The following is a 26308-nucleotide window of genomic DNA, read 5'->3' on the forward strand; positions in this document are numbered from 1 at the left end:
AAATGAAGAAGAATAGCAACTTTATATAAAAATGTGGATCAATCCAAATTTATACAATATAACAGGCTTATCCAAATTAGATATTTTATCAAAGCTCTACACTTTTAAGTAACATATATTTTTATATTGGAATTGTCCAAATTTTAGGAACATAATATATTTAATATTTTTCTAGATTAGAAGCTAAACCAAATTTGGAATAATTAGGAATAACATAATGTACATCAACATTATCTCTTAACAAAATTTCATTTTTAAAAACTAAAGTTTAAGTAAATTAAAAATTACAAGAAGCAGTAGTAACTATACTATTAGTTTAATATTGGTAATGCAATTAATTGTCTACTATAAAATTACAGATAAACAGAAATGTTAAAATATCATACAAAAGTGGTTTTTAAAAATGACATTCCAGAACCCAGATTTAAGACACTAAAATCTTCATTCCATTCTTAAAAAACTTATTTTACAGATTAAATATTTTAACTTATATTTTAAAATTTGAAAGACTATGCAGGAGAATGCTATACATGATTATTTAGCTTCTTTTTTAATTGTTTTCCTCTGTATAGGTATTCAAAGAATTGCTTTTTGAAGTAATAAAATTTTATATCCTTTCCCATTTTGATATATTTATTTCATTATTTTCAAAGAAAACAAAGTAATGTAGAATTTCATTGCATTTCATATTAGCGGTATATTTTCAGTGATACTGAATATGATGTTTTTGCACTATTCATTTACTTCTGAAAATATTTTGTCTGGAAGTAGTTTCATCAGAGTATTGATATTCAGAAGTCACTCAATTTTATAATAATCTCAAAACAATCTTCAATCTCTTTTAAACTTTGTCTAAACAGCTGTGCATGTTGCCAAGCAATATTGCCATCTCCTCCACTTAGTTCAGCTTCTAAGATAACATTTGTTGTGTTGGAAATATCAGGATAAGAATGAAGCCTTTTATCTATGAAATGGAAACAAAAAAAAATCCTGTTAAAACAATTTTAATAACAATATATATATAAATAACTATATAAATATGTTTATAAGCTCTGCAAACTATTTATTATACAATAATAATAATAATTGCTTAGACCATTTTCAGAATTAGACCATCTGATGTACATTACACATATTTGGAAACTGGCATCTGTATGGTATTACTATTCCAAAAATTATTCCAGAAAATGAGTTTAACTAGTTGCCACAGTCTCTATAGCAGGAAGTAACTTAGAAAATTCAAAACATATATCCTTAAAGAAAAGGATCAAGTTGCACTAATGGACCTTAATACAAAAGATATGAGGAAAAAAAACTCATGAAAACTAGAAAAATGTTACAGAACACCCCTAGCAATTTCTAAGTTTTTGTACAGTTACTTCAAGAGAAAAGATTCGGATGTGGAGAAGAGGGTCAAAGAAAGTTCAGAGAAAGATGTTCTGTTTTACTGACACTACTTGAAAATACCTGATCAAAAATTAATTTATAAGATAAGAGGGACAAGCAGAGATCCTTCGTTACCTACTCAGAACAAACTGAAATAGGTAGGAAAACCATTTTAATGTGTATTTATAAAATGTAACTAGGCTAAATTAAAATGTCTGATTTAAACTATAGCCAATTAAAAGTTGAACTCAATTATTCATAAAAACCCTATACAGGTGGTCTTGACTTACGACTATAATTCAGCACAAAATTTCTGTTGCTAAGTGAGACAGTTATTAAAGGAATTTTGCCCCATTTTACGACCTTTCTTGTCAGAGTTGTTAAGTGAATCACTGCAGTTATTAAATTAGTAACATGGTTGTTAAGTGAATTGGCTTTCCCATTAACTTTATTTGTCAGGTCACAACAAGTGTAAATGTGACACACACACCCAGGACACTGCAAACATCATAAATATGAGTCAGTTGCCATGTTTCTGAATTTTGATCACATGACCAGGGAGATACTGCAATGGTTGTAAGTGTAAAAAACAGTCATAAATCACTTTTTTCAATGCCATTATAACTTTGAATGGTCATTAAATGAACTGGTGTAAGTCAAGGACTATGTAAATGGAGCAGCATGGATTTTGCTCTGCTTAAGACCAGAGAGATGCTGTAGCACCCTACGCCTTTTTCACCCCATCTCACCCACTGGGTCCCCACATGGACTAGGCCTGCTTTCAGCTTTCAGACACACTTTGTTAGTTCCTTCATCAATCACTTACTTACCTTTTACAGTAGCTCTTCTTCTGGAACCTCTGCAGATTGCACTGGGGAAGAACAACAAACTTCCATCCCTAAGCCACCTGGCCCAGAGCAAGCATGCTTTTGGGAGCAGACCAGGGATGGTAGCTAGCAATGCAGCTCAGCAGTGCAGCCTAGTATGGAACATCTCTCTTCTTCTGCAATGCCTTTCTTTCTAGCCCAGGCATGCTAGAAGATGTGGGAAAATCAAAGTTTCTGGGACAAAGCTTTTTCATTTTTGTTTTCCTCCTTTCAGCTTCTAGCCTCTTTTTCTAGTCTGGACACCTGAGATGCTACAAGTTGCAGGAAAGAGATACTGAGACAAAGCTCTTCTACCTTTGTTTTCACCCTCGCAACATCTAGCCCAGTGATGGTGAACCTTTTAGAGACCGAGTGCCCAAACTGCAACCCAAAACCCATTTATGCATCGTCGGGTGCCGAGTGGGTGTGGCCCATTGGGTGGGTGTGGCCCATTGGGTGGGCATGGCTGCGGTGGTAACAGCAGACTGGGTGGGACTAAAAAGTTCAATCAATCAATTCCAACTTTGCAAGATTTTTTTTTCCCCGCGAGAAGTTGAAATTGATTGATTAATTGAACCTTTTTTTTTTGTACAGGGCGGTGGAGGCCTAAAGCGAAAAGGTTTTATAAAACCAAGCTGAAGGCCTAGGACTGGGGCGACGGCGCGCGTGCCCACAGAGAGGGCTCTGAGTGCCGCCTCTGGCACCTGTGCCATAGGTTCGCCACCACTGATCTAGCCTCTTTTTCTATCCCTTTGTTATATTTTCCCAATACTTCTTATTAGCAGACAGACAGCTGTGTGGCAGGCATGCGAGCGAGCTAGAATCATTGGCGAAGGAGAGATGTATGCAGTTGCCTTTGCCAGGTCCACCACTGCCATTCCCAGGACAAAAGACAGCAGCAGAACCTGCAAAGGTAACAATGTCCAGCATTGTCCTCCAATGCTTCTCACACAAAGGTTGTTGTGTGTTGTGTGAATACAAGTGAGAAGCATTAGGGAAGAAAAACAAGCTGCTTTTTTTCTAGTACATATTCCTTCATTCTGGAAGGACCACCCTTTTCAAGCACCCTTAATTCATTAGGGCCACTCTGAAAATGCCAAAGATGGGCAGCTTGTTCTCATTGTTAGTGTGATCTATGGAACTTGCAGATGGAGATCTATGATAAAAGATAAGTGAGCAATGAGTGAAAGATGGGGAGGAGCATGTGGGACCCTGAGGGGGAAAGCAGAGCACAGGTGTTCAGAGGGTGGGGGTCGAATTGGGAAACTTCAGGCAAGGCCTGTACTAGATCTCCCAGAACCCCCATGCTGGTTCTGCTTAACAACCATGCATTCACTTAATGATTATATCTGCAGAGCAGGGATAAAGGTTGTTAAGTGAGGCAGTTCCAACTTTTGACCATAGTGGGCAGGTTCCATAATGACTGAGTCAAGGACTATTATACTGAGCAAAAAAATAGTAACTCTTGAGACAAATATTGTTTTTTGAACAAATGCAAAATTATATACATTTATTTGTAACGTAACTCAGGGATGTCAAGCTCATTTTTATTGAGGACTGCATCAGCATTATGGTTGCCCTCAAAGGGCCAGTTGCTGTCCCCTTCTCTCCCTCAGGCTTGCCCCACCGACATTGCTCCTCCTTATCACCTCTTCCCCCCACTCCTCATCCTTCCACCAAAAGCCCTCCTTTTATATCTTCTCCTCTGCTCCTCCATGGGTTAACTCAATGTCCGGCTGGCCTTTTCATGCAGCGCTCATCAGCTGGAGCTGTGTGTGCTGATTCTGGAGTCCCCACCAAGCCCCAGCAGCCCCACAGCTTCAATTGACTCTTCCCCAAAGACACCTGAGGCTGCTGGAAGCACCGATCCTGGGATCTCAGCAGAGCCCCAGCAACATCACAGCTCCAGCTGACTCTCTGCCCAAAGACTGCTTGTGGCTGCCAACCATACCTGAGTCCACCAAAAGCCACGATCAGCTGGAAATGCATGCGCCGATCCCGGGGCCTCAGCAGAGCCCTAGCAACACTGCAGCTCCAGCTAACTCCCCCCCCCCAAGCCTCTCTGGTGCTTCTGCCACTTCAACTCACACACACAGCTACATATTCAATCATCTTCTTCTACAAATCTGCTTGTGAGCCAGATCTCAACACATCACGGTCAGATCTGGACTGTGGGGCTTGAGTTTGACATGTCTGATGTAACTCTCATGGTAACAACACAATCCTTTGGTTATGTAACCAGAATTAAATCCCACTATATTCAAATATTTATGAAATATATACAAGAATTCCTAAATTTCTTTTAAGAGCTGTAACTATTAGAGGAGAACGTTGTAATTCCCTTTAGCCAAGGCTTCTGGTGCTTAATTGTTTGTGATTATATTTTTCTTGTGTTTTCTTTTGTTGCTCTTGCATTTTGGTTTGTGGCCGCAAAATAAAAAATTATTATTATTATTATACGAGAATTCAGCTACAGGTTGGCATCAGATTCACAAATATAGTTAGAATTACAATATAAACCAAGAAAATTTGAAGTTCCAGCCTCTGATGTGTTAGTAACTTAACTCTTCTCACACCATTCTGAAAAATGAAACATTTGGCTTGTTTTGTGTTTTATTAAAAATTAATAAACATGATGTATTGTTAGCATTGGATACTCCAGTCTACATGATCACAACCTTAATTGTTAATATTTTTGCACTGTTGTAAATAGTTATTAAATATTATATATACCTCCATTAACACCAACTGCAATGCTTCCAGAGTGCAGCGTCCACTTTACTCTTCCACTCTCAAATGTTTGGTTGGTTGTTCTAATGGAAATGTTGTCTATTTTTAGACCAGCAGAGCCACATTCAAACTTCCAACAGATGTAGCCAGATGAGAAGCCTTCCTTTCGAGCTAAATAAACCTAGTTAGAATGACAAAAAAAAAAGTGATGTTAACCATTGAATTGCAGTGCATTAATATTGTGATATTACTCAACTTAATACATAATCACTTCAGTGATACCAGTGAAATCTTAGTTAATGATGCTGCTTCTTAAAAGTACAAACCTTAGTATATTTAGTATATAGCCTACTGTTATGTGTAGTTTACTTCCTACCAGTAGTAAATGCTGAGCATTCATCCTATTAAAAATAATAACTTCTAAAAATAATTCTATATATAACTTAGTAGAATTAAATGTTATCTTATGGTTTTACAATAAAATTCATATGCAGATAGTTTTATGGACTATTTAAAGGTATTATGCTTTACCCCAAATAATACTCTACATATCTGCAAGAAAATAAAACTGCAGATATTAAAAATCTATCTGATTCTGACATACAGCAATGAGGCACATATGTCCTAAAATATATTCAGATCAAGACTAAAAGGATAATGGTTTAGTCCCTTGCTTTGAAAATAGTATTTGTTACTATCAGCTTTAATTAAGAATCTTGTATATCTGGAGCTGCACAGCTGAACTAGATGCCGCATAGCACAGCACAAGTAAGATATGTTTTGGTTAGAAAAGATATTCTAAACTGATATTATTGATACTATTAGAAAACTGTAACAAATGCTGATATTCAATTGTATATTTATTAACAACAATAAGAATTGTATTTGCTTAGTGTGGAAAAATGTCTATTACCGGAAGAAGAGAGGATGTATTGGATGGTGTAATATTGATTTTAGTTTGAAGAAGCTTATATATACCACGGAATTACTAATGGACTCAGTCATCACGTTGTCTATTAAGCACTTGATTGTAAAAATAGAAAATTAATAAAATATTTATAATAAATAAATAAATGTTTATTTAGTAAGGTCATACTGCAGCTATAGAGGATACCCACTAGATACCCAGAAAAGACTCAACTGTTCTAAGGAGCTACCAATTGCTGCCATATGAGCCTCCTGCATGCATACACCAAGCACTTTTTCCCTTTAAATACGAGTCATGGGCAGCCCTATTTTAGAATAACGGTTTTTTACTTACCATTTTCCAGTCTGATTCAACCTTTCTCCCTAAAGAATGCATTTTCCAAACGCCATTCTCCCAACCATTGATTTTTTCATTATTATTTGATATTCGAGTGTAACAATCTTCCACTATATTATAGCTGAGGTGAAAAAGCTTGGAGGCTTTCTCTTTTACAGTTGGAATAAATACTATTTCTTTAGTCTAAATAAACAAACCCAAAACTTAAAGTTAGTTTCTTGTTAGACATTTAATAAACCTCACTAATAAATAATACGTATCTGATCCAAACTTTTTGTATAATATACAGTCATGTAAAAAAGAAAGTACACCCTCTTTGAATTCTATGGTTTCATGTATCAGGATATAGTAGAAATCTTCTGGTCCGTAGCAGTTCTTAAAAGTAAGTAAATATACCTCAGATAAACAACACACATGACATATTATATCATGTCATTATTTATTTTACAAAAACAGAGCCAAAATGGAGAAACGGAAGGAGGAATAAATTTAAAGATTGCATGCATTTTGTGTGGTTTTGTCAGGTATACGTTGTTTTTTTTTACTAGATCGGTACATCACAAATTTTTAAAAAAATGTAAAAATAAAGGCAACTACATTCAGATTCTCATTAATTTGAGAAATGAGGTTAATAATGATAGTGATAATGATAATGATGATGATGATGATGATAATAATAATAATAATAATAATAATAATAATAATAATAATAATAATAATAATAATAATAATAATAATAATAATAATAATAGTTTAGTTGGAAGGGACCTTGGAGGTCTCTAGTCCAACCCCATACTCAGGCAGGAAATCCTATACCATTTCAGACAAATGGTTGTCCAGTCTCTTCTTAAAAACTTCTAGTGTTGGAGCATTCACAAGTTCTGGAAGCAGGTTGTTCCACTGATTAATTGTTAATTAATTAGTTGATATTAACAAATGAACCACACATTTTGCTAACATGCCTAGAGGCATGATTGTACTTACAGTATTAATTAATTAATGCTAATATTATTTTTAAAAATCCTTTGTATTTTAGTTGCTTATAATTTTAATATCCCATTAATAGGAAGTTGAATCTAATCTAAAGATAAATAAGTCTGCTTTTCTCTGTTCTATTTGCTGCTAAAATTTTGATGAGATTAAAACAAACTGAAAAACTAAATTACAATTTTGGGCTGAAATAAATAGGAAAAATCTTTGGCAACTAAAATCAACAAAATATAAGTATAATTAATTTTCTTTGAACACACATCAAACCAACAAGCCAGTTAGAGCTTACACTAAGAATTCTAAAAATTGCTATTAGATGCTATAAATACCTCTAAAGCAATTTCATCTCTGGCAACTCTCCAAGCCAATGATCCAGATTCTCTTCCACCAAATTCTCCTGGCTTTGGTGTTTTTGGAGAAATAAACTCAACAAGCTCTACTATGAGTCTTTGTAAGAGCTCATTTTTTCTTGCCTCACTCAGTATTTGCTGCCTCTAGAATCAATGACAACAATAAAATTACACCAGAATCTTATACCTGTGTATTCAGAGGCAAATATTCTCAGGAAACTGAAGGATCAGAATCTGAATTTCATTGTAACAAATCATGATATAAAAATAATTTATGATAACTTATTTTATATAATCTTAGGTATCAGCTGCAATTTGTATACTGTATATATATGTAGGTACGTACATATTATTAAATTTGTACGCTATTGAATCATTCACATAGAACATACAATAAAATTAATTTTAATTAGCATTAATATTAAAGCAGTTAAATATGAAGATAAAAATGTTTGAAATATTTTAACAATGGTTTAAATCATGCTGTAATGTGGAGTCAGATAAACCGGCAATTCTATTTACAGGTAGTTGCCAACTTATGACCATTCATTTAAAGACTGTTCAAAGTTACAGCTGATTTTAAAAAGCTACCTATGATCCATCCTTGAAGCTATGACTTCCACCCACCTTCTCCCTGCAGTAATATAATTGTATTCAAGCCACTTGACAACCTGCTTGCATTGACACATGTTGTAGTGTCCTATGGTCATGTGACTGCCATTTGCAATATTTTGAGCTGTTTTCTGGTATGTGTTTTTTTTCTGACAATATTTTCAGACACAAATGTCCCCTTGGGAGAATGGAGTCGCTTAACAACCCTGTAATATGCTCAATGAATATATGATTCACTTAATGATTGCAGTGACTCACTTAACAACTGTTGTAAGAACAGTGGTAAAATTGAGTCTGATCACACAATTCCTCCACTTATGACTGAAACATAAGTGAAATCCCAGTCCAAATTGTTTTTTTAAGTTAAGCACTACCTATAATTCTACTGCAAGCATGACTACTGGTGAAATCCTATGTACTGTATGTTTATTTAAAAAGTAAAATTCCATTGAATTATGTAGGATTATGTAGTATTTCTCGATAAGTGTTAGGGTTAGGGCTATAAAGCACAGAAGTTCATTATATATAGCTGTTTTAAAAAAACTTTAACATTAACTTGGATTTATACTATTTGAAAATTTTATTCTGAGGTTGGGTTATTTGTGTACTGTAATGAAGACAAAACATTAAGAAAAACATATTTGGATGGATTAAAATGTTATTCCATACTGGTAATCCTTGACTTACAATCACAATTGGGACTTGAATGTCTGTCATTGACTGATGTGGTCAAAAAGTATGGTGTCATATGATGACATCACTTAGAAATGGCATTTATGACATTCACCGATGCCATAGTTAAGCAAATTTACCAGTTATTAGGCAAGGACCCTCTCCAAACTAAGCCATTCCAACCTTGGCACCTCCTAGTTCTGAACACTGGTTCTTCCAAGTAAGAGACTGCCTCCCTTTCAACTCTCTACTACTGCCTATTCCCCACATCTCTACCCTTTTGGTCGTTCTACATTCCGTCTTCCAAGGCAGCAAGCCATCCTGCATTCTGCTGCCTCAGTTGACCTTCACTCTTTTCTTGCGCCTGCTGCCATTAAGGTGTGCCCAGCTGGCTCTTCATGAGGTAGCTGTTGACCACATGAGGCCATCTTCACCAGGTCTTGTGGAAAAATTGCCATGCAAAACCTTGTGCAGCGAGCAGCTGTGGCTCAAACAGCATAATTGTTCAGCAGGCAGAGTAAAGATTAGCTAAGGAAGTAGGAGCCTTGAAATGCAGGGGGGCTAAAAAAGCATAGATGGGAAATGCCAAGTGCCCAAATTTTGATCATGTGACCAAGGGCACTGCAACAGCAATAACATCAGACACTGGCTTTGTCCCTTGGGACCACCAAACTTTGAATGATTACTGAACAAATGGTCCTAAGTCTATGATTACCTGTATTACCTGTATGAATGTCTGTCCTTGGAATATAAGAATTAATGTTGTGAGTAACACAATACTTGATAGTTTGATTAAAAAGGTTAAATTCCTAGTGACAGGTGTTTTGTTCTATTAAGCATTACACAAGTCTGTACTAAATCAGATCATTGATGAATCAATTTAAATCACATGAGCTATCAACAAATCTATCTACATATACAGCATACTATTTGTTATAAGTTTAATAATTGAACATTTCAGAGGAGTAAATTATTATTTTCATGAAAGCTGCCTCTAATTTTTTTTACTGATAACCCTAAGAAACAAAAAGAGAACAGCCATCATCTTCAGAGAGCAACACAGACTCCAGCAAGACTTAACAGATATAAAGAAATTCAAAATTGCAAGGTCTGCCAAAATTGGACTTGAATGGATAAATCTGAAACACATACAGGCAACTCTAAATGGAATCTGCTAAATAGATATCTTTCTCCAACTAAAATTCCCTGGGGTGGGAGAGATTTAAAAATCCAAGAAATTTACATAACAAAAATCAAGAACCTTGATAAGGACTTGAGGGAAGAGAGATAAAAAATCTGACTCTGTGAAATAAAATCTGTAACAGACAATGTATGTCACAACAGGCTACAAGTCCACATAGTCCTCTTACTCTTTTCAAAGAGTGCTATGTTCAGTTGTGCAGCAGCTTATCACTTATATGGGGAGGTGTGCAAATTTTTTTCTTGCCATCACTTGTAATTTACATGCAGCTAATTTTCCATACACAAATAGCACATGTGTCCATAAGTCTTTTATATCCTCTCAATTAACTGAATAGCAACAGGTTACTTTTCAATATTTAATTCAAGACTAATTTGAATTCAACTTTTCTGTAAATTTAACAGATAATTAAGTTAAAACTACATACAATTTTGTTAAGATTATTGATTGTTTCTCGTAGCACAGTTTCTTTGACCTGTGTCCTTCTAGAAAGCAATTCTTCATGTTTACAAGAGTAACGCCAGGTGACATCAACAATCTGAAAAGCACAAATTATGAAAGAAAATACCTTTACAATATGATAGAGAGAAAATAGACTGAATTTCAAGCATGTTAAGATTAGAAATATTCCAATGAAGAAATAATATCCTTCTTGCTGTGCAGCTATACAACTGCTTTATCAGAACCAATGCTACAGCCAGAGCTACTTGGAAGGTCTGTTTAATTCAGTAAACACTGTTCACCTACCTCCTCTTTAGAAAAGGCAATAATATAGGACAATTTTTTCCCCCATCCAATCTCATACAAAAGGGGTTTATCACAGACATTTTCACAACAGTCGCAATGAAGCCATCTTTTCTGTGATACAGAATAAACTTCAGTCCATACATGATCTGATAAAAAAGCAGCAAGCATTAAAAAAGATTGTCAATTTTAGAATGCTGAACTCCTCAAAGAGAGATTTTTTTTAGAACCCTGCAGTCTTTTATTTAAATTTCATTTGCTCATTTAAATACATACCCTCCCCATGTTGCATCATCAAGATCACTTAAAGAAAAAGCATGATGATATTGCCTAACTGTAGTGACGACTCCTGACTTAAGACTGTTAAGAAAGGAGATTAGACAAATACACAAATAAAGGTATTGATTATAGTATTAATCTTTTTCTCATTTTGTTCCTTTCCCTATACATTAATAGATTTCAGGATGTAATACAATTAATACAATTGTATTTTTTGCTAAATTGGTAAGTTTATTTTGCTAAGTTTGTTTTAGCTAGATGATTTTCAAAAAGAGTAAAAGACATCTAAATAAACAGACTGACTAAATAACAGTTACGGCAAATAAAAAGCTTGTTATTTTCTTTGAACTACCTTCCCAAGGATTCCATAACTACAGTTCCAACAATATGAATACCTTCTTGGTTCTTTTAATAGTGGGCCATAGAGAACAGTCCCCTTAATAGGTAAATACTAAAGAAACATCACCTCAAGCCACAGGTTATAGACTTCTCGCTGTGATCTGATAAGTCATGTGTGTGTGTCTCTGTGTGTGTGTATAGGCTCATAGGTTCAGAAAATTCCATCTTTCTGATTTTCAACCTCAACCATAAACCTGTGAGTAGAATGGGCTGAGAAAATGATCTCAGAAAGTTCTGTGGATGAGGCCTCAAATTGGATATCCCCAGTTCCTAACAAACTCCCTTAATTATCATACACTGCTTATCAAATATAGACCAACTATCTGCTTCTTTCCTAGATCTAATCTTTTGGTGAAAAAACTTTTTTACTACTTGCCTTTCCCAATTCCAAATTTATGAGTCTACCTGTGTCTCCAAAATAATTTCTTTCATTTCAGAAACTCTCTTAGTCAAGATGATAGGTGTGTGTGTTATTAATAATAAATGTATTCATACATGAAAATTTAAGAGGCTACACCAATTCTGATGCAGGTTACAATTGTAAACTCAGTGGGATTTAAATAAATAGGATTGCACTAATACTATAAACTGTAAGTCATTAAAATGGCACCTGAACAGCACTATTGATTAACAATTTCAGAATACTTATGGAACATTTTGCAGTTCTGATTTTAACATAAGGTATTCTAAAACAGCTATACCTGTTGCATCCCAAATGTATCTTGCTTCAAATCCTACTGCTCTACAACAAAGTGTAAAGCAATTAGCCCATTCACCACAACGGCCTTGTCTAATTTCCAGGAGCTTTTCAGGATTGTTGTATCTGGAAACATAATTTTTTAAATATGAACTTTTCAGTTATTACTATAAGAACCAAAATAATGCAATTATCTTAAAAGTTTCCCCATAACTATCAGTAGCTAGAAATTAATAATAGGTCAAATATTATTATATTGAAATTTGTCTTTTGAATTATTACATCCAAGAGTTCTTTTAGACAGTCATCATGGTACTTTAATTTGCTTATTTTTCTTTCTTATCACTGTTTCTTTTGTGTCATGTGGAACCCCCAAAAAACACTTTATGACTTAAATAAACATTTTCTGAATAATTATCTGAATAAACCCAGATGTATAAAGTCCTATTACTAGATTTCTGATTAAAATAAAACCTACAAAACTAGGACTGATATTTTAATATTTTAAATTTATTAATAGCACTACTGCTCAACTCCAGATTTTGTAATAAATCTTGAAAATCTGAATGACAAACTTCTTTTGCTCACCAATATAATTTAAAAAGAAATCAGAAAGAAGATAAGGCACATATTCTACTCTAAGTGATAGCAAAGAGCAACTAATGGTTGTTGTGAGCTTGCATTATATATGGAATTCCCAATTATGCAGATTGAAATATAAATGAGATCAATATACTAAATTAATAATGTCTAATACAAACTCAATTGTTAAAGACAATTTACTAAACTCACCTTGGGAACCTGTTGCTGAACTTGCATTGGTTACAGAAATGATTTTCAACTCTACTTGCATCCCATCTCAGGTCATCCTCGTTAGGTGACAAATTATCTTTAGTTTCTGTCTGTCCCCCGCATTTGCTACATGGTAGGCTATCTACCCACTTGAAAAAACTACATTTAAACCAGTTGATGAGCTCCACCAGAAGAATATCCTCTTCTCTCAGAATACAATCTACACATTTAAAAAAGAATTAAAATTAAAACAGGCATCCAGACATCAAATTGGAATAACTATTTCAGGAATTACACAGAATTAAAATGAAAATAATTTTGAAGGAGCACCAAGAAATAGTAACTTTATATCAAATGTGATATAGCTTCTATAATATTCTTATATTTTAGGGAGATATTAATTGGGCATTTGAATCTAAGACACACATGGCTTGTTCCTTACTGACTCACGGAAAACAAATACAGTAACTTTAAAGGTCTTGGATACTGAAAGAAATTTGTCATAAATCCAGAGTCAGGAAATTGGAAATATTAGCATTCTATACATAAATATCAAAACATCTTCACTGCCATAACCAACATAGAATCAATAGGATGACAGATCTTGAATACTTACATTCAAGTTCTCAATTTAGAACTTCAACCAAGTCTTATTTAAATTGGGGTTTTTTCTATCTTGAGATGCAACATTATGGCAGTTAATCTGAAGGTACCCGGTACAAAAAAAAACAACTTCCAGTATAACTTATCAGAATTATTTGTAAGTAAATTAAAAATATTTGCTGTACTAAATAAATACAAATCAGGGACAAAAATGACCACCTTTAATAGAATCATAACAAGTGTAGTGGAAATAACTGCATAATCCTCTAAACTATCTTTGTTTTAGATTGCATAAACACAGAGCTACAATTCTTACACATACATAAAAATACACAGCTTTATAATCTCTAAAGCTATTCCAAAATACAGCTATGACAATTTTGTTTGTTAACAGATGAATGCATTTATATAGTAATGTTTTGTTTGATACTGTCAGGTTTTAAAACTATTCAGATATTACCTCTGTCCAGTTTTTGGGCGTGTGTTAATTTTTTCTGAGCTTGCTTTTTCAGATTTTGGAGTGGAATATAAGCCAAAGCTTTCTTCTGTAAAACTGGATTTTCATATGCCATTACGTGCAGAAAATTTGACTCAAGTGTCTTCAAGAAAATTGATTCGGTTGTCTAAGACGAAGAAAAAAAAATCTTCTCATTTCAATTGTTTTAAACAGAATATCTAGGAACCTCAGATAAATTTATTCTTTTACATAAATGTTCTTAAATCTGATGACTCTCCAGATATATTCTAACGATTTAGATTTCAATCTGTTTGGGGATATTGGAAGTTATGGTCCTAATATATTTGGGGATCAATGATTTTAAAAATGCAGTTTGAAATGTCTCAAAAAGAATGTTTGCACTATTATTAGAGGTTTCTTCACATACTTAAGTAAAACAAGTTCAAACAAGGTGTTCAAGCATAAATATTCCTGTTGTTCAAAATCAGTATATAATGTAAAATACTTGGGCGTGCTTTTTTAAAACATGGCATGACTTAGGAATAGAAATAATATTAGCAACCATTACAAATTTATACATTTATGTCAACTAACATCAGATTCCAGGGCAGAATATAGAAGAATTGCAGAGTGCTTGATACTCTCTGAGCTCAGATGTTTCATAACCAAATTAGGTAACATAATCCATGCTAATAGGCAGTGGGGTTTGCTCTCATTTTATATGTTAGTGGCTTGCCCTGTCAATGTTGGTGGGAGTGGTCTTGATGGTTCCTTGATTAGAATGTTCTCTAGTGCCAGTTTCTTGGTCTCAGATGATGTTATTAGTTTGGTAATGAAATAGTAGTTCACCCTTGAGCTACAAATGTTCTTTTCTATTGATATATATAAATAAATAAGCAGAATATATCCAGATCTAAAAGGAATAAATTAATTTCTAGTGTAATAAACAATCACAAGCAATTATGCAGACTTTTGCAGTCACTGATGGGATTATGAAAATGTAGGTATGTATGTCATTTTTTTTTACAAAACATTCTTTTGTTCAGCCTCTAAGCTCCTCAGAGATTTTGAAGGAATACTGGCTGGCCCATTCATACCTGACAATGGATCACTTGCTGCTTTCTGATATTTCTCAGGATTTATTTTAGAAGACATTGTAAAGCATGGTAGATATATTTATGACAGTACATTGAATCTAATAACTAACTGTCCAAAATATGATGTTACAGTATCTTTTCGTGAGAAAAATAAAGTACCCATCCCCTCTTTTCTTTATCAATTGTTCTCTACACAGTCTCCTAAGGTATTTTATAAGGAAAGGAAGTGGAACTCAGACCCAGATCGCCACATCTTCACACTTTAGCACAGACAAATTTTTGATCTAGTGTACTTTTAGAATATGTATATCTTTGAATAATCAGAAATATTAATATTTACCAGAAGGCAAAGGTTACGTATACATTTTTATGAATGCATGTTTCTATATAAAGCATAGGGAGGGGCACATATGATCCAGATATATCCACTAACCCAAATTGCCGACTAGATCATTCACCCAATTTGGAAGCTCTAGCTGATTCAGAGATTGAAAGCATCAATATGATCAAGTCATCTTCAAAGTAAATTTCCAAATACTCACATAATACTCAGCATGATTATATAGGCAGAAAATAAAAATAATTTCAGCATGGTTTGCAAGTATTTTATAAAATATCATGCAAATGACCTTAAATTCACTATAAATTTTATTTGCATACTATATATTATGTTTGCAATCATACTTCATTGGGCTGACCCTTGGAGACTAAATGCTTATATAAAGTTTATATATCTATATCTATATCTATATCTATCTATCTATCTATCTATCTATCTATCTATCTATCTATCTATCTATCTATCTATCTATCCATTTTATATAAGCACAGAAAGTAATATTTCTAGGAATTGCCATATGAATTACATTTCCATTTCACACTTGTTTAAGTCTTTAATTTACATTCCCAATTTCAAATATTATTAATGTTTAATGTAACAAACTTTAAAATAGGTTACCATGATAGCTGACTGAATATCTGTGTCTAATTTGGTATCAGTAGTATGCGTCGACTGAAGAGCAGAAGGCTGTGTATCTTTCCAGAGGATCCTGATCTCATTTGATCTGATCCATTTATTCAGCTATTCTTTCCTTCAGCAATTAGATTTCAAATTCTGCACAGCTGCTAAATTGATGCCTCCTTAGGAAAAGTAAGATGAATTTCCCCCTGAAATTAAAATTACAAAAGCAAAATCATCTATATTAAAAATAATTTTGTTCTGAATTATACCATCTCTTCTAGCCTGGTAAAGGAAATGCATAAATAAAAATAAATAAAAAATATTCTTGCCAACTATAGGTAGTCTTGCTCAATAATGATAATTGGAATTTCCATTTCTAATTTCATTAAATGATGTGATCATAAACTAAACCTCATGAGACCACATCACTTAGTGATGACAATCCCAGCAATCATTGTTGCCATCTTTCAGCAAGAATCAATGGTTAAGCAAGGATTTCATGTGACTGTTATTTGTGATCTCCTGCCAGCTTCCAACAAGCAAAATCGATGGGGAAGTTAGCAGAAAGTCTAAAGTCCCAGGTGGCTCACAAACAGGCCATGATTAGCTTGTATGTGAATATACAAATTATAATACAATCTAGAATGGCTGAATATGGCATACATGTTTTTCACCAGAAGGATAGATGTTGGCAATCTTAAAATTTAGATTTAGATTTTAGATTTTATTAAATTTATACCCCGCCCTTCTCCCGGAGGACTCAGGGCGGCTTACAGCCAGTTTAAAACAGTAATACAATACAAAATTTAAAAAGATTAAAAATAAATATTTAAATTTGGCCGCTTCTACTAAAAATTTAATTTAAAACCCCTTTAAAATACCCCTAGGCCAGTCCTGCCNGCGCGGCGGAAGGAGGGGAGATCCGGGATCACCCGGATCTCTGGGGGCAGCTCGTTCCAGAGGGTGGGTGCTCCGACAGAGAAGGCTCTCCCCCTGGGGGTCGCCAGCCGACACTGTCTGGCTGACGGCACCCTGAGGAGGCCCTCTCTGTGGGAGCGTATCGGCCGGTGGGAGGCAATCTGTGGCAGAAGGCGGTCTTCTGCCACAGATTGGGTAAGTTTACCTTAGCACATAAAGACCAAACTAGAGGCAAAATACCTTCATTGTAGTGGATGAGAATAATGAGATGTTTCAAAAGAACCAAGTAAAATACTTCTACATGGCAATTTCAAGGTACCTACAGTACCTCTACAAATCCCATTTCAGACAGGCATTCAACAACTCCTCTGACAGCCAATAATATAGTAGAAAATGCTTGATTCTCAATCCAAAGAGATCAATATTTTTCTTCATTTGGGTGTCTGATTAGAGTGAAAAATATTTAACCATTTTTTTTGTAAGATGTGCTTATATTTTGAAGCCAAGAACATTGTTCTCATATTTCAGTAACAAATTATGGCTGTCTGTGACCCCATGTACCATAACATGACTCTTTTAAGTTCCATAGATATGTCCTCTGGTTTCACAATTCTGAGATATTATTAGATAAATAGTAAATAAAGTCTGTAAAATGATTTAGACCTTTTATTGCTTATATTCACAATTACACTACATGATAAATCAGTATTTTTTAAGGGAACATAGCTGGGCTAATCACATTATTTTGCCATATTTTGCAACAATTCCCTCTATTCTCTCTTATGAGTGTTTTTAGATAAAGAAAACCTACTCATAGATACTCACACATTGATCAGCTCCTGGATACATTATCTTTTATACTCCCTGTCAAGCTGTGAAGCCTATTAACTTTAGGACCGGTGCATGCTTCTAGCTTGCCAACAGTGTGGGAAGGGGAGAGGGGAAAGTTTTGAATCCACAAGGGTTCCTTATTAATGTGAGAGCTGAATTGTTTTAGCAACTAAAGTTTCTTCTCATAACAATTACTGGAAGATATATTGGACAATGTGACCTGAACTGTCAGAAAGGGGAGAGAAAGTTTTACTCTTTTAATTATCTGTTTCCTGCCATAGTTTCAGAGTTAGCTTTTCTTCAAGCTTGCCGGATTGTTTTATGACTAATAAAGTTAACATTGGAGTTCATCATACCTCTAGTGTTTTGCTTGGTTGGGCTTTTCAGCAGGAATATGACACTGCCTATATTTGAAAATTCTTTGAACTGGCTTCGAGTCAAGATGGCTAACTGACCAGTCCAGAAAGCTCTTTCCAGACCAAAGCTTGTTCAATTTTACAAAATAAGGAACTGAGTTCTATAAGTTTATATCAGTCTCCTGGGTTGAGGAGAGCCTCATAACCACCCCACAAGATCCTCCATACAGCAGTGGTCTGCAAGAAGACTCTGGAGCATCACTTCAAAGAAACCAAGTGAGCTATTTAGCTGGGTGCTGTTACTCTGTTGTGAAAAAGCAGTCATTTTAGAATTTATTTTTCAAGTGGATAATGTTGTCCCCTTTTAGACATTGTATTAGTTTACTACATTTGCTAAGAGACTCCTTTCAGTCACAACTTATTACTCCTTTTTGAAGATCTGTCAAGACTGATTTGCACTTTCACCTATATTCCGTTTTGCTGGCAGCTTGACAAAGGGGGATGGGGGATGGAATGCAAGGGTGGGGGCAGTTGCATCTGAGCATTGTCCTCGTGAGAGAGTGCCCAACCCAAAAACACATTGAGCAGGGGGACTAACATGGCTCACTGGTTTCCCATAACACAATGAACAGAAGTGATTGGTAGACGTAATGAATTGTGGGTGGTCCACAGGGAAAGGGGGGGATTTACTATGCTAGCTTTTGTGCGGGAAACTCAGTGGGTTTCACTTCATCTGTGTCAATATGGTTCATTCAGTAAAGTTTATACTCTTGGTAAAATAAGATCCCATGAGTTTCTTTTTCTGGATCCGCCAACTGGACAGTTGACAATCTGCACCATTTTGGGGACATTGTTATTGTTGAACAATGTGGAGGAAAGCTAACAGAGGTGAATTAAAGTAAGGAAGCGTGGAGTATATTTTTCCTTTTTAATTTTGATGGAGAAACATAAAGATCTAAAAGCTGGTTTTATTTTGTAATTTTCATGAATTGGCCACCTTTATTTGATAAATACACAGAAGAACTATACAAGAACGAGCTTAACATCCCAGATAACCACGATGGGGTGGTCACTGACCTCGAGCCAGACATCCTAGAATGTGAAGTGAAATGGGCCTTAGGAAATCTGAGCAACAACAAAGCTAGTGGAGGTGACAGTATTCCAGCTGAGCTATTCAAAATCTTAAAAGACAATGCAGTAAAAGTACTACACTCAATATGCCAGCAAATTTGGAAAACTCAACAGTGGGCACAGGATTGGAAAAGGTCAGTTTACATTCCAATTCCAAAGAAAGGCAATGCCAAAGAATGTTCAAACTATCGCACCATTGCACTCATTTCACATGCTAGTAAAGTTATGCTTAAAATCCTACAAGCTAGACTCCAGAAGTATGTGGATCGAGAACTACCAGAAGTACAGGCAGGATTTTGAAGAGGCAGAGGAACTAGAGATCAAATTGCCAACATACGCTGGATCATGGAGAAAGCTAGGGAGTTCCAGAAAAACATCTACTTCTGCTTCATTGACTATGTTAAAGCCTTTGATTGTGTGGATCACAACAAATTGTGGCAAATTCTTAAAGAGATGGGAGTACCAGACCATCTTATTTGTCTCTTGAGAAACCTATATGCGGGTCAAGAAGCAATAGTGAGAACTGGACACGGAACCACTGATTGGTTCAAAATTGGGAAAGGAGTCCGGCAAGGCTGTATACTGTCGCCCTGCCTATTTAACTTATATGCAGAGCACATCATGAGAAAGGCAGGGCTAGATGAATCAAAAGTTGGAAGTAAGATTGCCGGGAGAAATATCAACAACCTAAGATATGCAGATGATACCACTCTAATGGCAGAAAGTGAAGAGGAACTAAAGAGCCTCTTGATGCGGGTGAAGGAGGAGAGTGCAAAAGTTGGCTTGAAACTCAACATTAAGAAAACCAAAATCATGGCATCCGGCCCTCTCAATTCCTGGCAAATAGATGGGGAAGAAATGGAGGTAGTGACAGATTTTATTTTCCTGGGCTCCAAGATCACCGCAGATGGGGACTGCAGCCAAGAAATTAAAAGACGCTTGCTCCTGGGGAGGAAAGCTTATGGCAAATCTAGACAGCATACTAAAAAGCAGAGACATCACCCTGCCAACAAAAATGTGTATAGTCAAGGCCATGGTTTTCCCAGTTGCAATGTATGGATGTGAAAGTTGGACCATAAGAAAGGCTGAGCGACAAAGAATTGAGGCCTTTGAACTATGGTGCTGGAGAAGACTCCTGCAAGTTCCTTGGACTGCAAGGCGTTCAAACCGTCAGTCCTAGAAGAGATCAACCTGACTGCTCTTTAGAAGGCCAGATCCTGAAGTTGAAACTCAAATACTTTGGCCACCTAATGAGAAAGAAGGACTCGTTGGAAAAGGGCCTAATGCTGGGAAAGATTGAGGGCAATAGAAGAATGGGACGACAGAGAATGAGGTGGCTGGATGGAGTCACTGAAGCAGTAGGCGTGAGCTTAAATGGACTCCAGAAGATGGTAGAGGACAGGAAGACCTGGAGGAATGTTGTCCATGGGGTCACGCTGGGTCGGACAGGACTTCGCAACTAACAACAACAACAATTTGATATTGGGAGTTATAATTTGCAATTTTGGATTGTTTGTTGTGGGAGGCTGAAATCATCTGATTTTTATGAATTCTGATTGGCAAGGAGTTATCAGCTGATCTATAGAAATCCTTTTGTTTGTTTGTTTTGACCACAAAAGGGAGCTAAAGAGAAGAATGTAAAGAAATACCAAAAGAATTTGAACCAGACAGAATGCAAAAATTATTTTGGAGAAGTACTTAAACAAAACAATTCACTTTATACATCAATTATGTTCCAAAATTATTACAAAACAGGAGCAAGAGAACAAATTATTCAAATAATTATTGGAAAAGAGATGAGTAATCCAGGGATGATAGAACATTATGAAACCACAGAGTATTTGACAATACAAACAAATTAACTGTAATTTTGAAATATCAATCTGATACCAACAGTGTAAAGATGATTTATACATCCCCCAACACAATTGAAAGAAGATGTCTAGGGCAGGGGTCTCTCTCTCTCTTTCCTCTCTCTCCCTCTTTCTCTCTTTCCTCTCTCTTTCTCCCTCTTTCTCTTTCCTCTCTCTCCCTCTTTCCTCTCCCTCTCCCTCCCTCCCTTTCTCTCTCTCCTCTCCCTCTTTCCCCTCCCTCTTTTTCTCTCTCTTTCTCTCCCTTTACTCTCCCTCTCCCTTTCTCTTTCTTTCCCTCTCTTTCTCTCTTTTTCTCTCCCTTTCCTCTCCCTCTTTCTTTTCCTCTTTCTCTCTCCCTTTTTTCTCTCCCTCTCTCTCCCTCTTTCTCTCTCTTTCTCCCTCTCTCTCTCTCTTTCTCCCTCCCTCTCCCTCTCTCCGATCTTCTGCTCACCTGGCAAGCTGGCTTCAAGCTGTTCTCCAACAAGCTGACACACATTCTTATTGGGCTGCCTCTCTCCTGCCCTTCCTACTTCCTGCAAAAACGCAGCCAAGGCAGGAGCCCCACCCAATAAGCTTGTCAGCTCATCGGAGAACAGGGTGAGACCACTCTCTTTTTTACACATACACATACACACACACACAGAGAGAGAGAGAGAGAGAGAGAGAGAAGGAAAGCGCAAGTGCCTCTCTCTGTCTCTTTCTCTCTCTCTGCAAATGGCAGAGGACGCTGGGAGCCGCAAGAGAAGGCTCAAAGAGCCGCATGCGGCTCCAGAGCTGCATGTTGCCGACCTGTGGACTAGGGTTTTAAAATGAATATAAAACAGTTTCTCCTTTAATGTTAAAGAATTTGAAAAAATATTAACAAAACCGTGAATTTTGTTAATATAGATTATGATAGCTTACAAAGATTAGTAAGTGTAAATAGAACTATAGATCATTTTCCACAACAGAGGAAAAAATGTTTTTGTAAACTGTTGATGTAACTGTTTTAAACAAAGATTTTGTCTGGATTTGTTTCTATTAGGATTATTACTTCTGGTTTTTAATGCCTGAAATACAAAATAAGTAAATAAATTAAATTTAGTTTGAAGATTTAGTAATTTTGTAGTTATACTACTGGCTTTCAATAATTATAGGTAATGTAAAAAGTTGAGGTTGTAAATGTATTAATATTTTGTTGTGTTGGAATGAGTCAGAAGTCAACACTTTGTTTCTCCCCTTTTTTCCTCATCTTGCATTTTTCCTTCCCTTTTATTTAATCTTTATTTTCATTGTATTATAAGCCTTAATATAACTATTAAAAAGAAAATCCTTTGCACTAAGGTTCCTAAACAGGATGTACAGCAAACTCACAGGAGTACTACAAGGTATTTTAAATTTTTGAGGAAAACACAACAATATTCAAAATAAGTTGGATACCACACAAGCTGTTATCTGGAGACAGTGCATAGTTATGATCTATGGGGTCTGTGAAAAAAATACTGAGACAGGATGTAGTGAACTGAAAGTTTGGGAACCTCTGCCCTAGAAGAGTTGATATAGAACATGGTTGCTAATCTTTTCGCTTGCCTGGGATGTAATGAGTGAAGAGGAATTCTGTTAGGCCATATATAAAAAATATAATATGGTTAATGTATATAAAATCACATAATACTAAAAGTTTAGGATCTGTGGGGCTGCATTACTAGATGTCCAGGTCTGCCTGCAGCCTGAAGGATGCAGCTTGGACACACCTGATATAGAAAGCAACAGCGTGTCAAATATTTAAGGTAGACCATGCTAAGAAATCAATGTGAATTAGGAAAGGTTTGTCTGAGACATTTACTTAGTGCCCAGGCCATTTTTATACCTGACTGTTGCCATGATAGCAGCTTTCTCTTTTCCTTCATGGCTATTCCCTCTATTCTCCACACCACATGACTAAATGCAGACACATCTCATGTTCTCCCTAACATCACTATTTCAGGGGTTGAATTCATTACCAATTGGTTTCTAGCAAATTCTACTGTAACCTTAAAGTGCTGTTGTCATTTTAAAATTCTACATGGTCAGGGATCTGAATAACTTTGAGACTGCCTACTCCCAGCAGTAGCTATCTGTTCAGTTAGATCTGAAGGAGGATTCCCATCAAGTACCTATATCTGAAAAAATATTACCATCAGGAGTCATAAACTGGGATATTCCCACTGTTACCCCACTCCTTTTGAACAGCACTAGGATAAGATCAGCACCAACAAAAAGAACTTTGATTTTTATTTTTTAACTTTGGTAGGAAAATTTCCCTTTTTAAATCATTTATTTTGGGGGGGGGGACTTTATCTCAACTTTTCTCTATGGTTATGATTTATCTGCATCTCTTGTCCCTGAAAAGAACAGTGTTTTTTTCAAAATGTCTCTAAAAGGAGATAAAACTTTCTGAGAAGCATTTGAAAAAAGAATGCTCTCCAACCTATAGGTTTTATTTGAAAATATAAATAAAAAAATTGATGGGTCAACAGTGGCTTTGAACCAAATCCAGCATGATATCCAAAAGCAGGAAATAACAGTTGGATTTGATTTGTAACTTGATGAATTTGAATACAATCTGTTGCTGCCAAATGTGAGAGAAAAAAGTATTTGGATTGAAAATTATAGATCTTCCAGAAAAGATTGAAAGGAATATGAATACAAGAAATTCTGAGATAAAGGAATTGATGAAGGATGAATTGGATTTTCTTGGCAAGATGAATGTTGTGTTTTTAAGGAGACTTTTTCAACAATGGATGCTGCAGAGATATTCACAACAGAGATTTATGAACTTTGGAAACGAGATGCAATTTTGGAGAAAGTTCCCAATTAAAATCCAAGGAAAGGTTTTATTATTAAGACTCAAATGATGGTATTTGATTCTGGACAGATCAGAGATAATGACTGGGGTATTTAAGATAGATAAGAAACTGCTGTAGACGCTCTACAAGTAAATTACAATAATAGATTGTTAACAGAGGGCATTGTTTAACTCAGGGGTCTCAAACCCCCAGTCAACAGCCCATTGTGAATCAGACCGAGCAAATGGCAGATGCGTGTGCTGCCATTGCCAATCTGTGGAGCCAGAAAGGTTGGGGCCATGATTTACCCTATTAACTATTTTTTTCTTCGTATATGCAATGTATACGGTCAAATTGGGTTGCAAATAGATGTAGAAGTTTATAAGTTTTGGATCTGTTGGAGGAAGCTATTGTTGTTGCAATACATCTGTCACTGTTCAACTAAGGGAAGATTTAAAAAACCCCACATAATTCCAGAAAGCCTTTGGAAAATGATAAGAGTTGTGAGATGTCCCTGTATAAGGGATAATTAGATAATTTTGGGATGTAATTCTTAAAGTATGATTTGTGTTTTATAATAAGTGTTATATTACAGTTATTTTAATCCATTTATGGAATTGGAATATGTGCTTAGGAGTGAGTTGTAATTTAATAGTTTAATACTGAAATACTTTCTCCAAAAATGCATTTGCTTTTAGAAGACTTCCTCAGAATTCCCTGGCTTTTCAATGTAGGCACTAGATTCCTGTACTGTTTATATAACACATTTATTCTTTCTGCTTTTCCTGAAGTATCAGATACTCCCTGTAAGGCACCCCATTGCCGGCAATGGGGAAAAAGTTCAGATACGTCGCACGACGTCATGTGACATCACAAGTTTGACATGTCTGCTCTAAGGAACTCCTCCTCCAAACTGTATTTGTCTCTTCCATTTCTGCCCATGACAGTCATCACAGCTTTGAATTTTAGTGAGACTATTTTGCCCCTAATTAAACTTCTTCTAGTGCTTCTTAATCAGAACTTATTTCAACCCTAAGAATAAACTGGAACTCCCAATGTTAACACATTCAAATGTGTTTTGTGCTATACAGAACTAGAAGGGAGCAATATAGTGTTATTCTTCAAAAACCATCCCTTCTGCAGTCAAACAGCTCAAAAATTTGGATGAGAATGGCTATCGAACTAATCTCATTTGGTTCTTTGGACCTTGATAATTTTATTTTTAATATATTTTAGGTCACACATATGGTTTAACAATTAATACCCTTTCCAAATCTGGTACCCCTGCTGCATTGCCATCAATTTAATCAATGTAATTTCTAACCAACAAGGGAGCTGCCCCAAACACCCAGAGGTCTATTATTCCAATCTTATCCTATAATTTTATGCTGATCTTTGAATACTCTGGTAATAAGTGTTTCAGATAGCTGCATTTCTTGCCTGCTTTTCCATTGTGATATTACAGCTCTCAAGTCAGTTTTACATGCTTAATTTTTAAAATGAATTCTATTGCAACTCCAATTATATTAAATCACTTTGCTTTTTAATCTGAAACACAAACATTATTTTGTGGAGGGAATATGCACTCTGCATATACAGACAAACTAGTAATGGCCCAGCAGTGCTGTACCGTATACAATGCAAATCTTAATGGTGACTTATTTCTCCTTAAACAGGTGCAGGAGAAACAGTTCAATTTGCAATTGATCAACCACAAAACAGGAAATTGCGCAAATGAATAGTTCCTTTCTCAACTAGTAACCCGCCCGCGACACTGAAAACAATTGTTATGCCCACGATCCATAAGATTTTTGTTGTTGTTGTTTTGTTTTAATATATACCCAGGGAAGTCTCAACCCGACGGCCTTCGCGGAAAAATAGACGCCGAACGTCGTCACCTCCTGTTTGGAGGACCCGTCACTCCTTCTCACCTGATGATATTAGTCGCGTAGGTAAGCAGCAACCCCGAGGCCTCCAAAAACGTTTCTCTAGAATTCTAGGAGAGGCCGCTTAGTGCTCGCGAGAGCACTGTCGTGGTAGATTCCACTATTGCCACCATCCCATTGCAATGGCATTTGCCTACTGTTAGTCGTCGCCAGAGGGAGAAAAGAAACTTCCTTTTTGAGGCGCGCCCGCCCGCACTCAATTCTAAATCTTGCTGACTGAGATTACCATGCGTCTAAATGGGGCGCCGACTATGGTGAATCAGAAAGGGACGGCGATGACGCCTTCATTCGTGAGACAGGACTGCTTCCCCGTCCCAGTGGTGAGCATGCGCAGAAGCTACATTGTCACCCCACCCCACCCAGCCT

The 26308-nt window shown here is 35.9% G+C and overlaps 1 protein-coding gene across 1 annotated transcript; it reads right to left on the bottom strand.

Moving 5' to 3' along the window:
* Window positions 1-3: 3 nt before the first annotated feature.
* Window positions 4-26176, bottom strand: NGLY1 (N-glycanase 1). The gene is given in 13 exon segments (XM_015811706.2): window positions 4-964; window positions 4986-5163; window positions 6244-6429; window positions 7566-7730; window positions 10499-10609; window positions 10819-10964; window positions 12195-12316; window positions 12983-13202; window positions 14046-14208; window positions 16098-16177; window positions 16180-16306; window positions 17347-17461; window positions 25928-26176. Coding segments are annotated over 13 exon segments (1914 nt in total). The 5' UTR covers window positions 26056-26176; the 3' UTR covers window positions 4-791.
* Between the last annotated feature and the right edge of the window lie 132 nt (window positions 26177-26308).

The sequence above is a fragment of the Protobothrops mucrosquamatus genome, unplaced genomic scaffold, assembly GCF_001527695.2.
Source record: "Protobothrops mucrosquamatus isolate PMUCROS unplaced genomic scaffold, P.Mucros_1.0 scaffold47, whole genome shotgun sequence".
NCBI lineage: Eukaryota > Metazoa > Chordata > Lepidosauria > Squamata > Viperidae > Protobothrops > Protobothrops mucrosquamatus.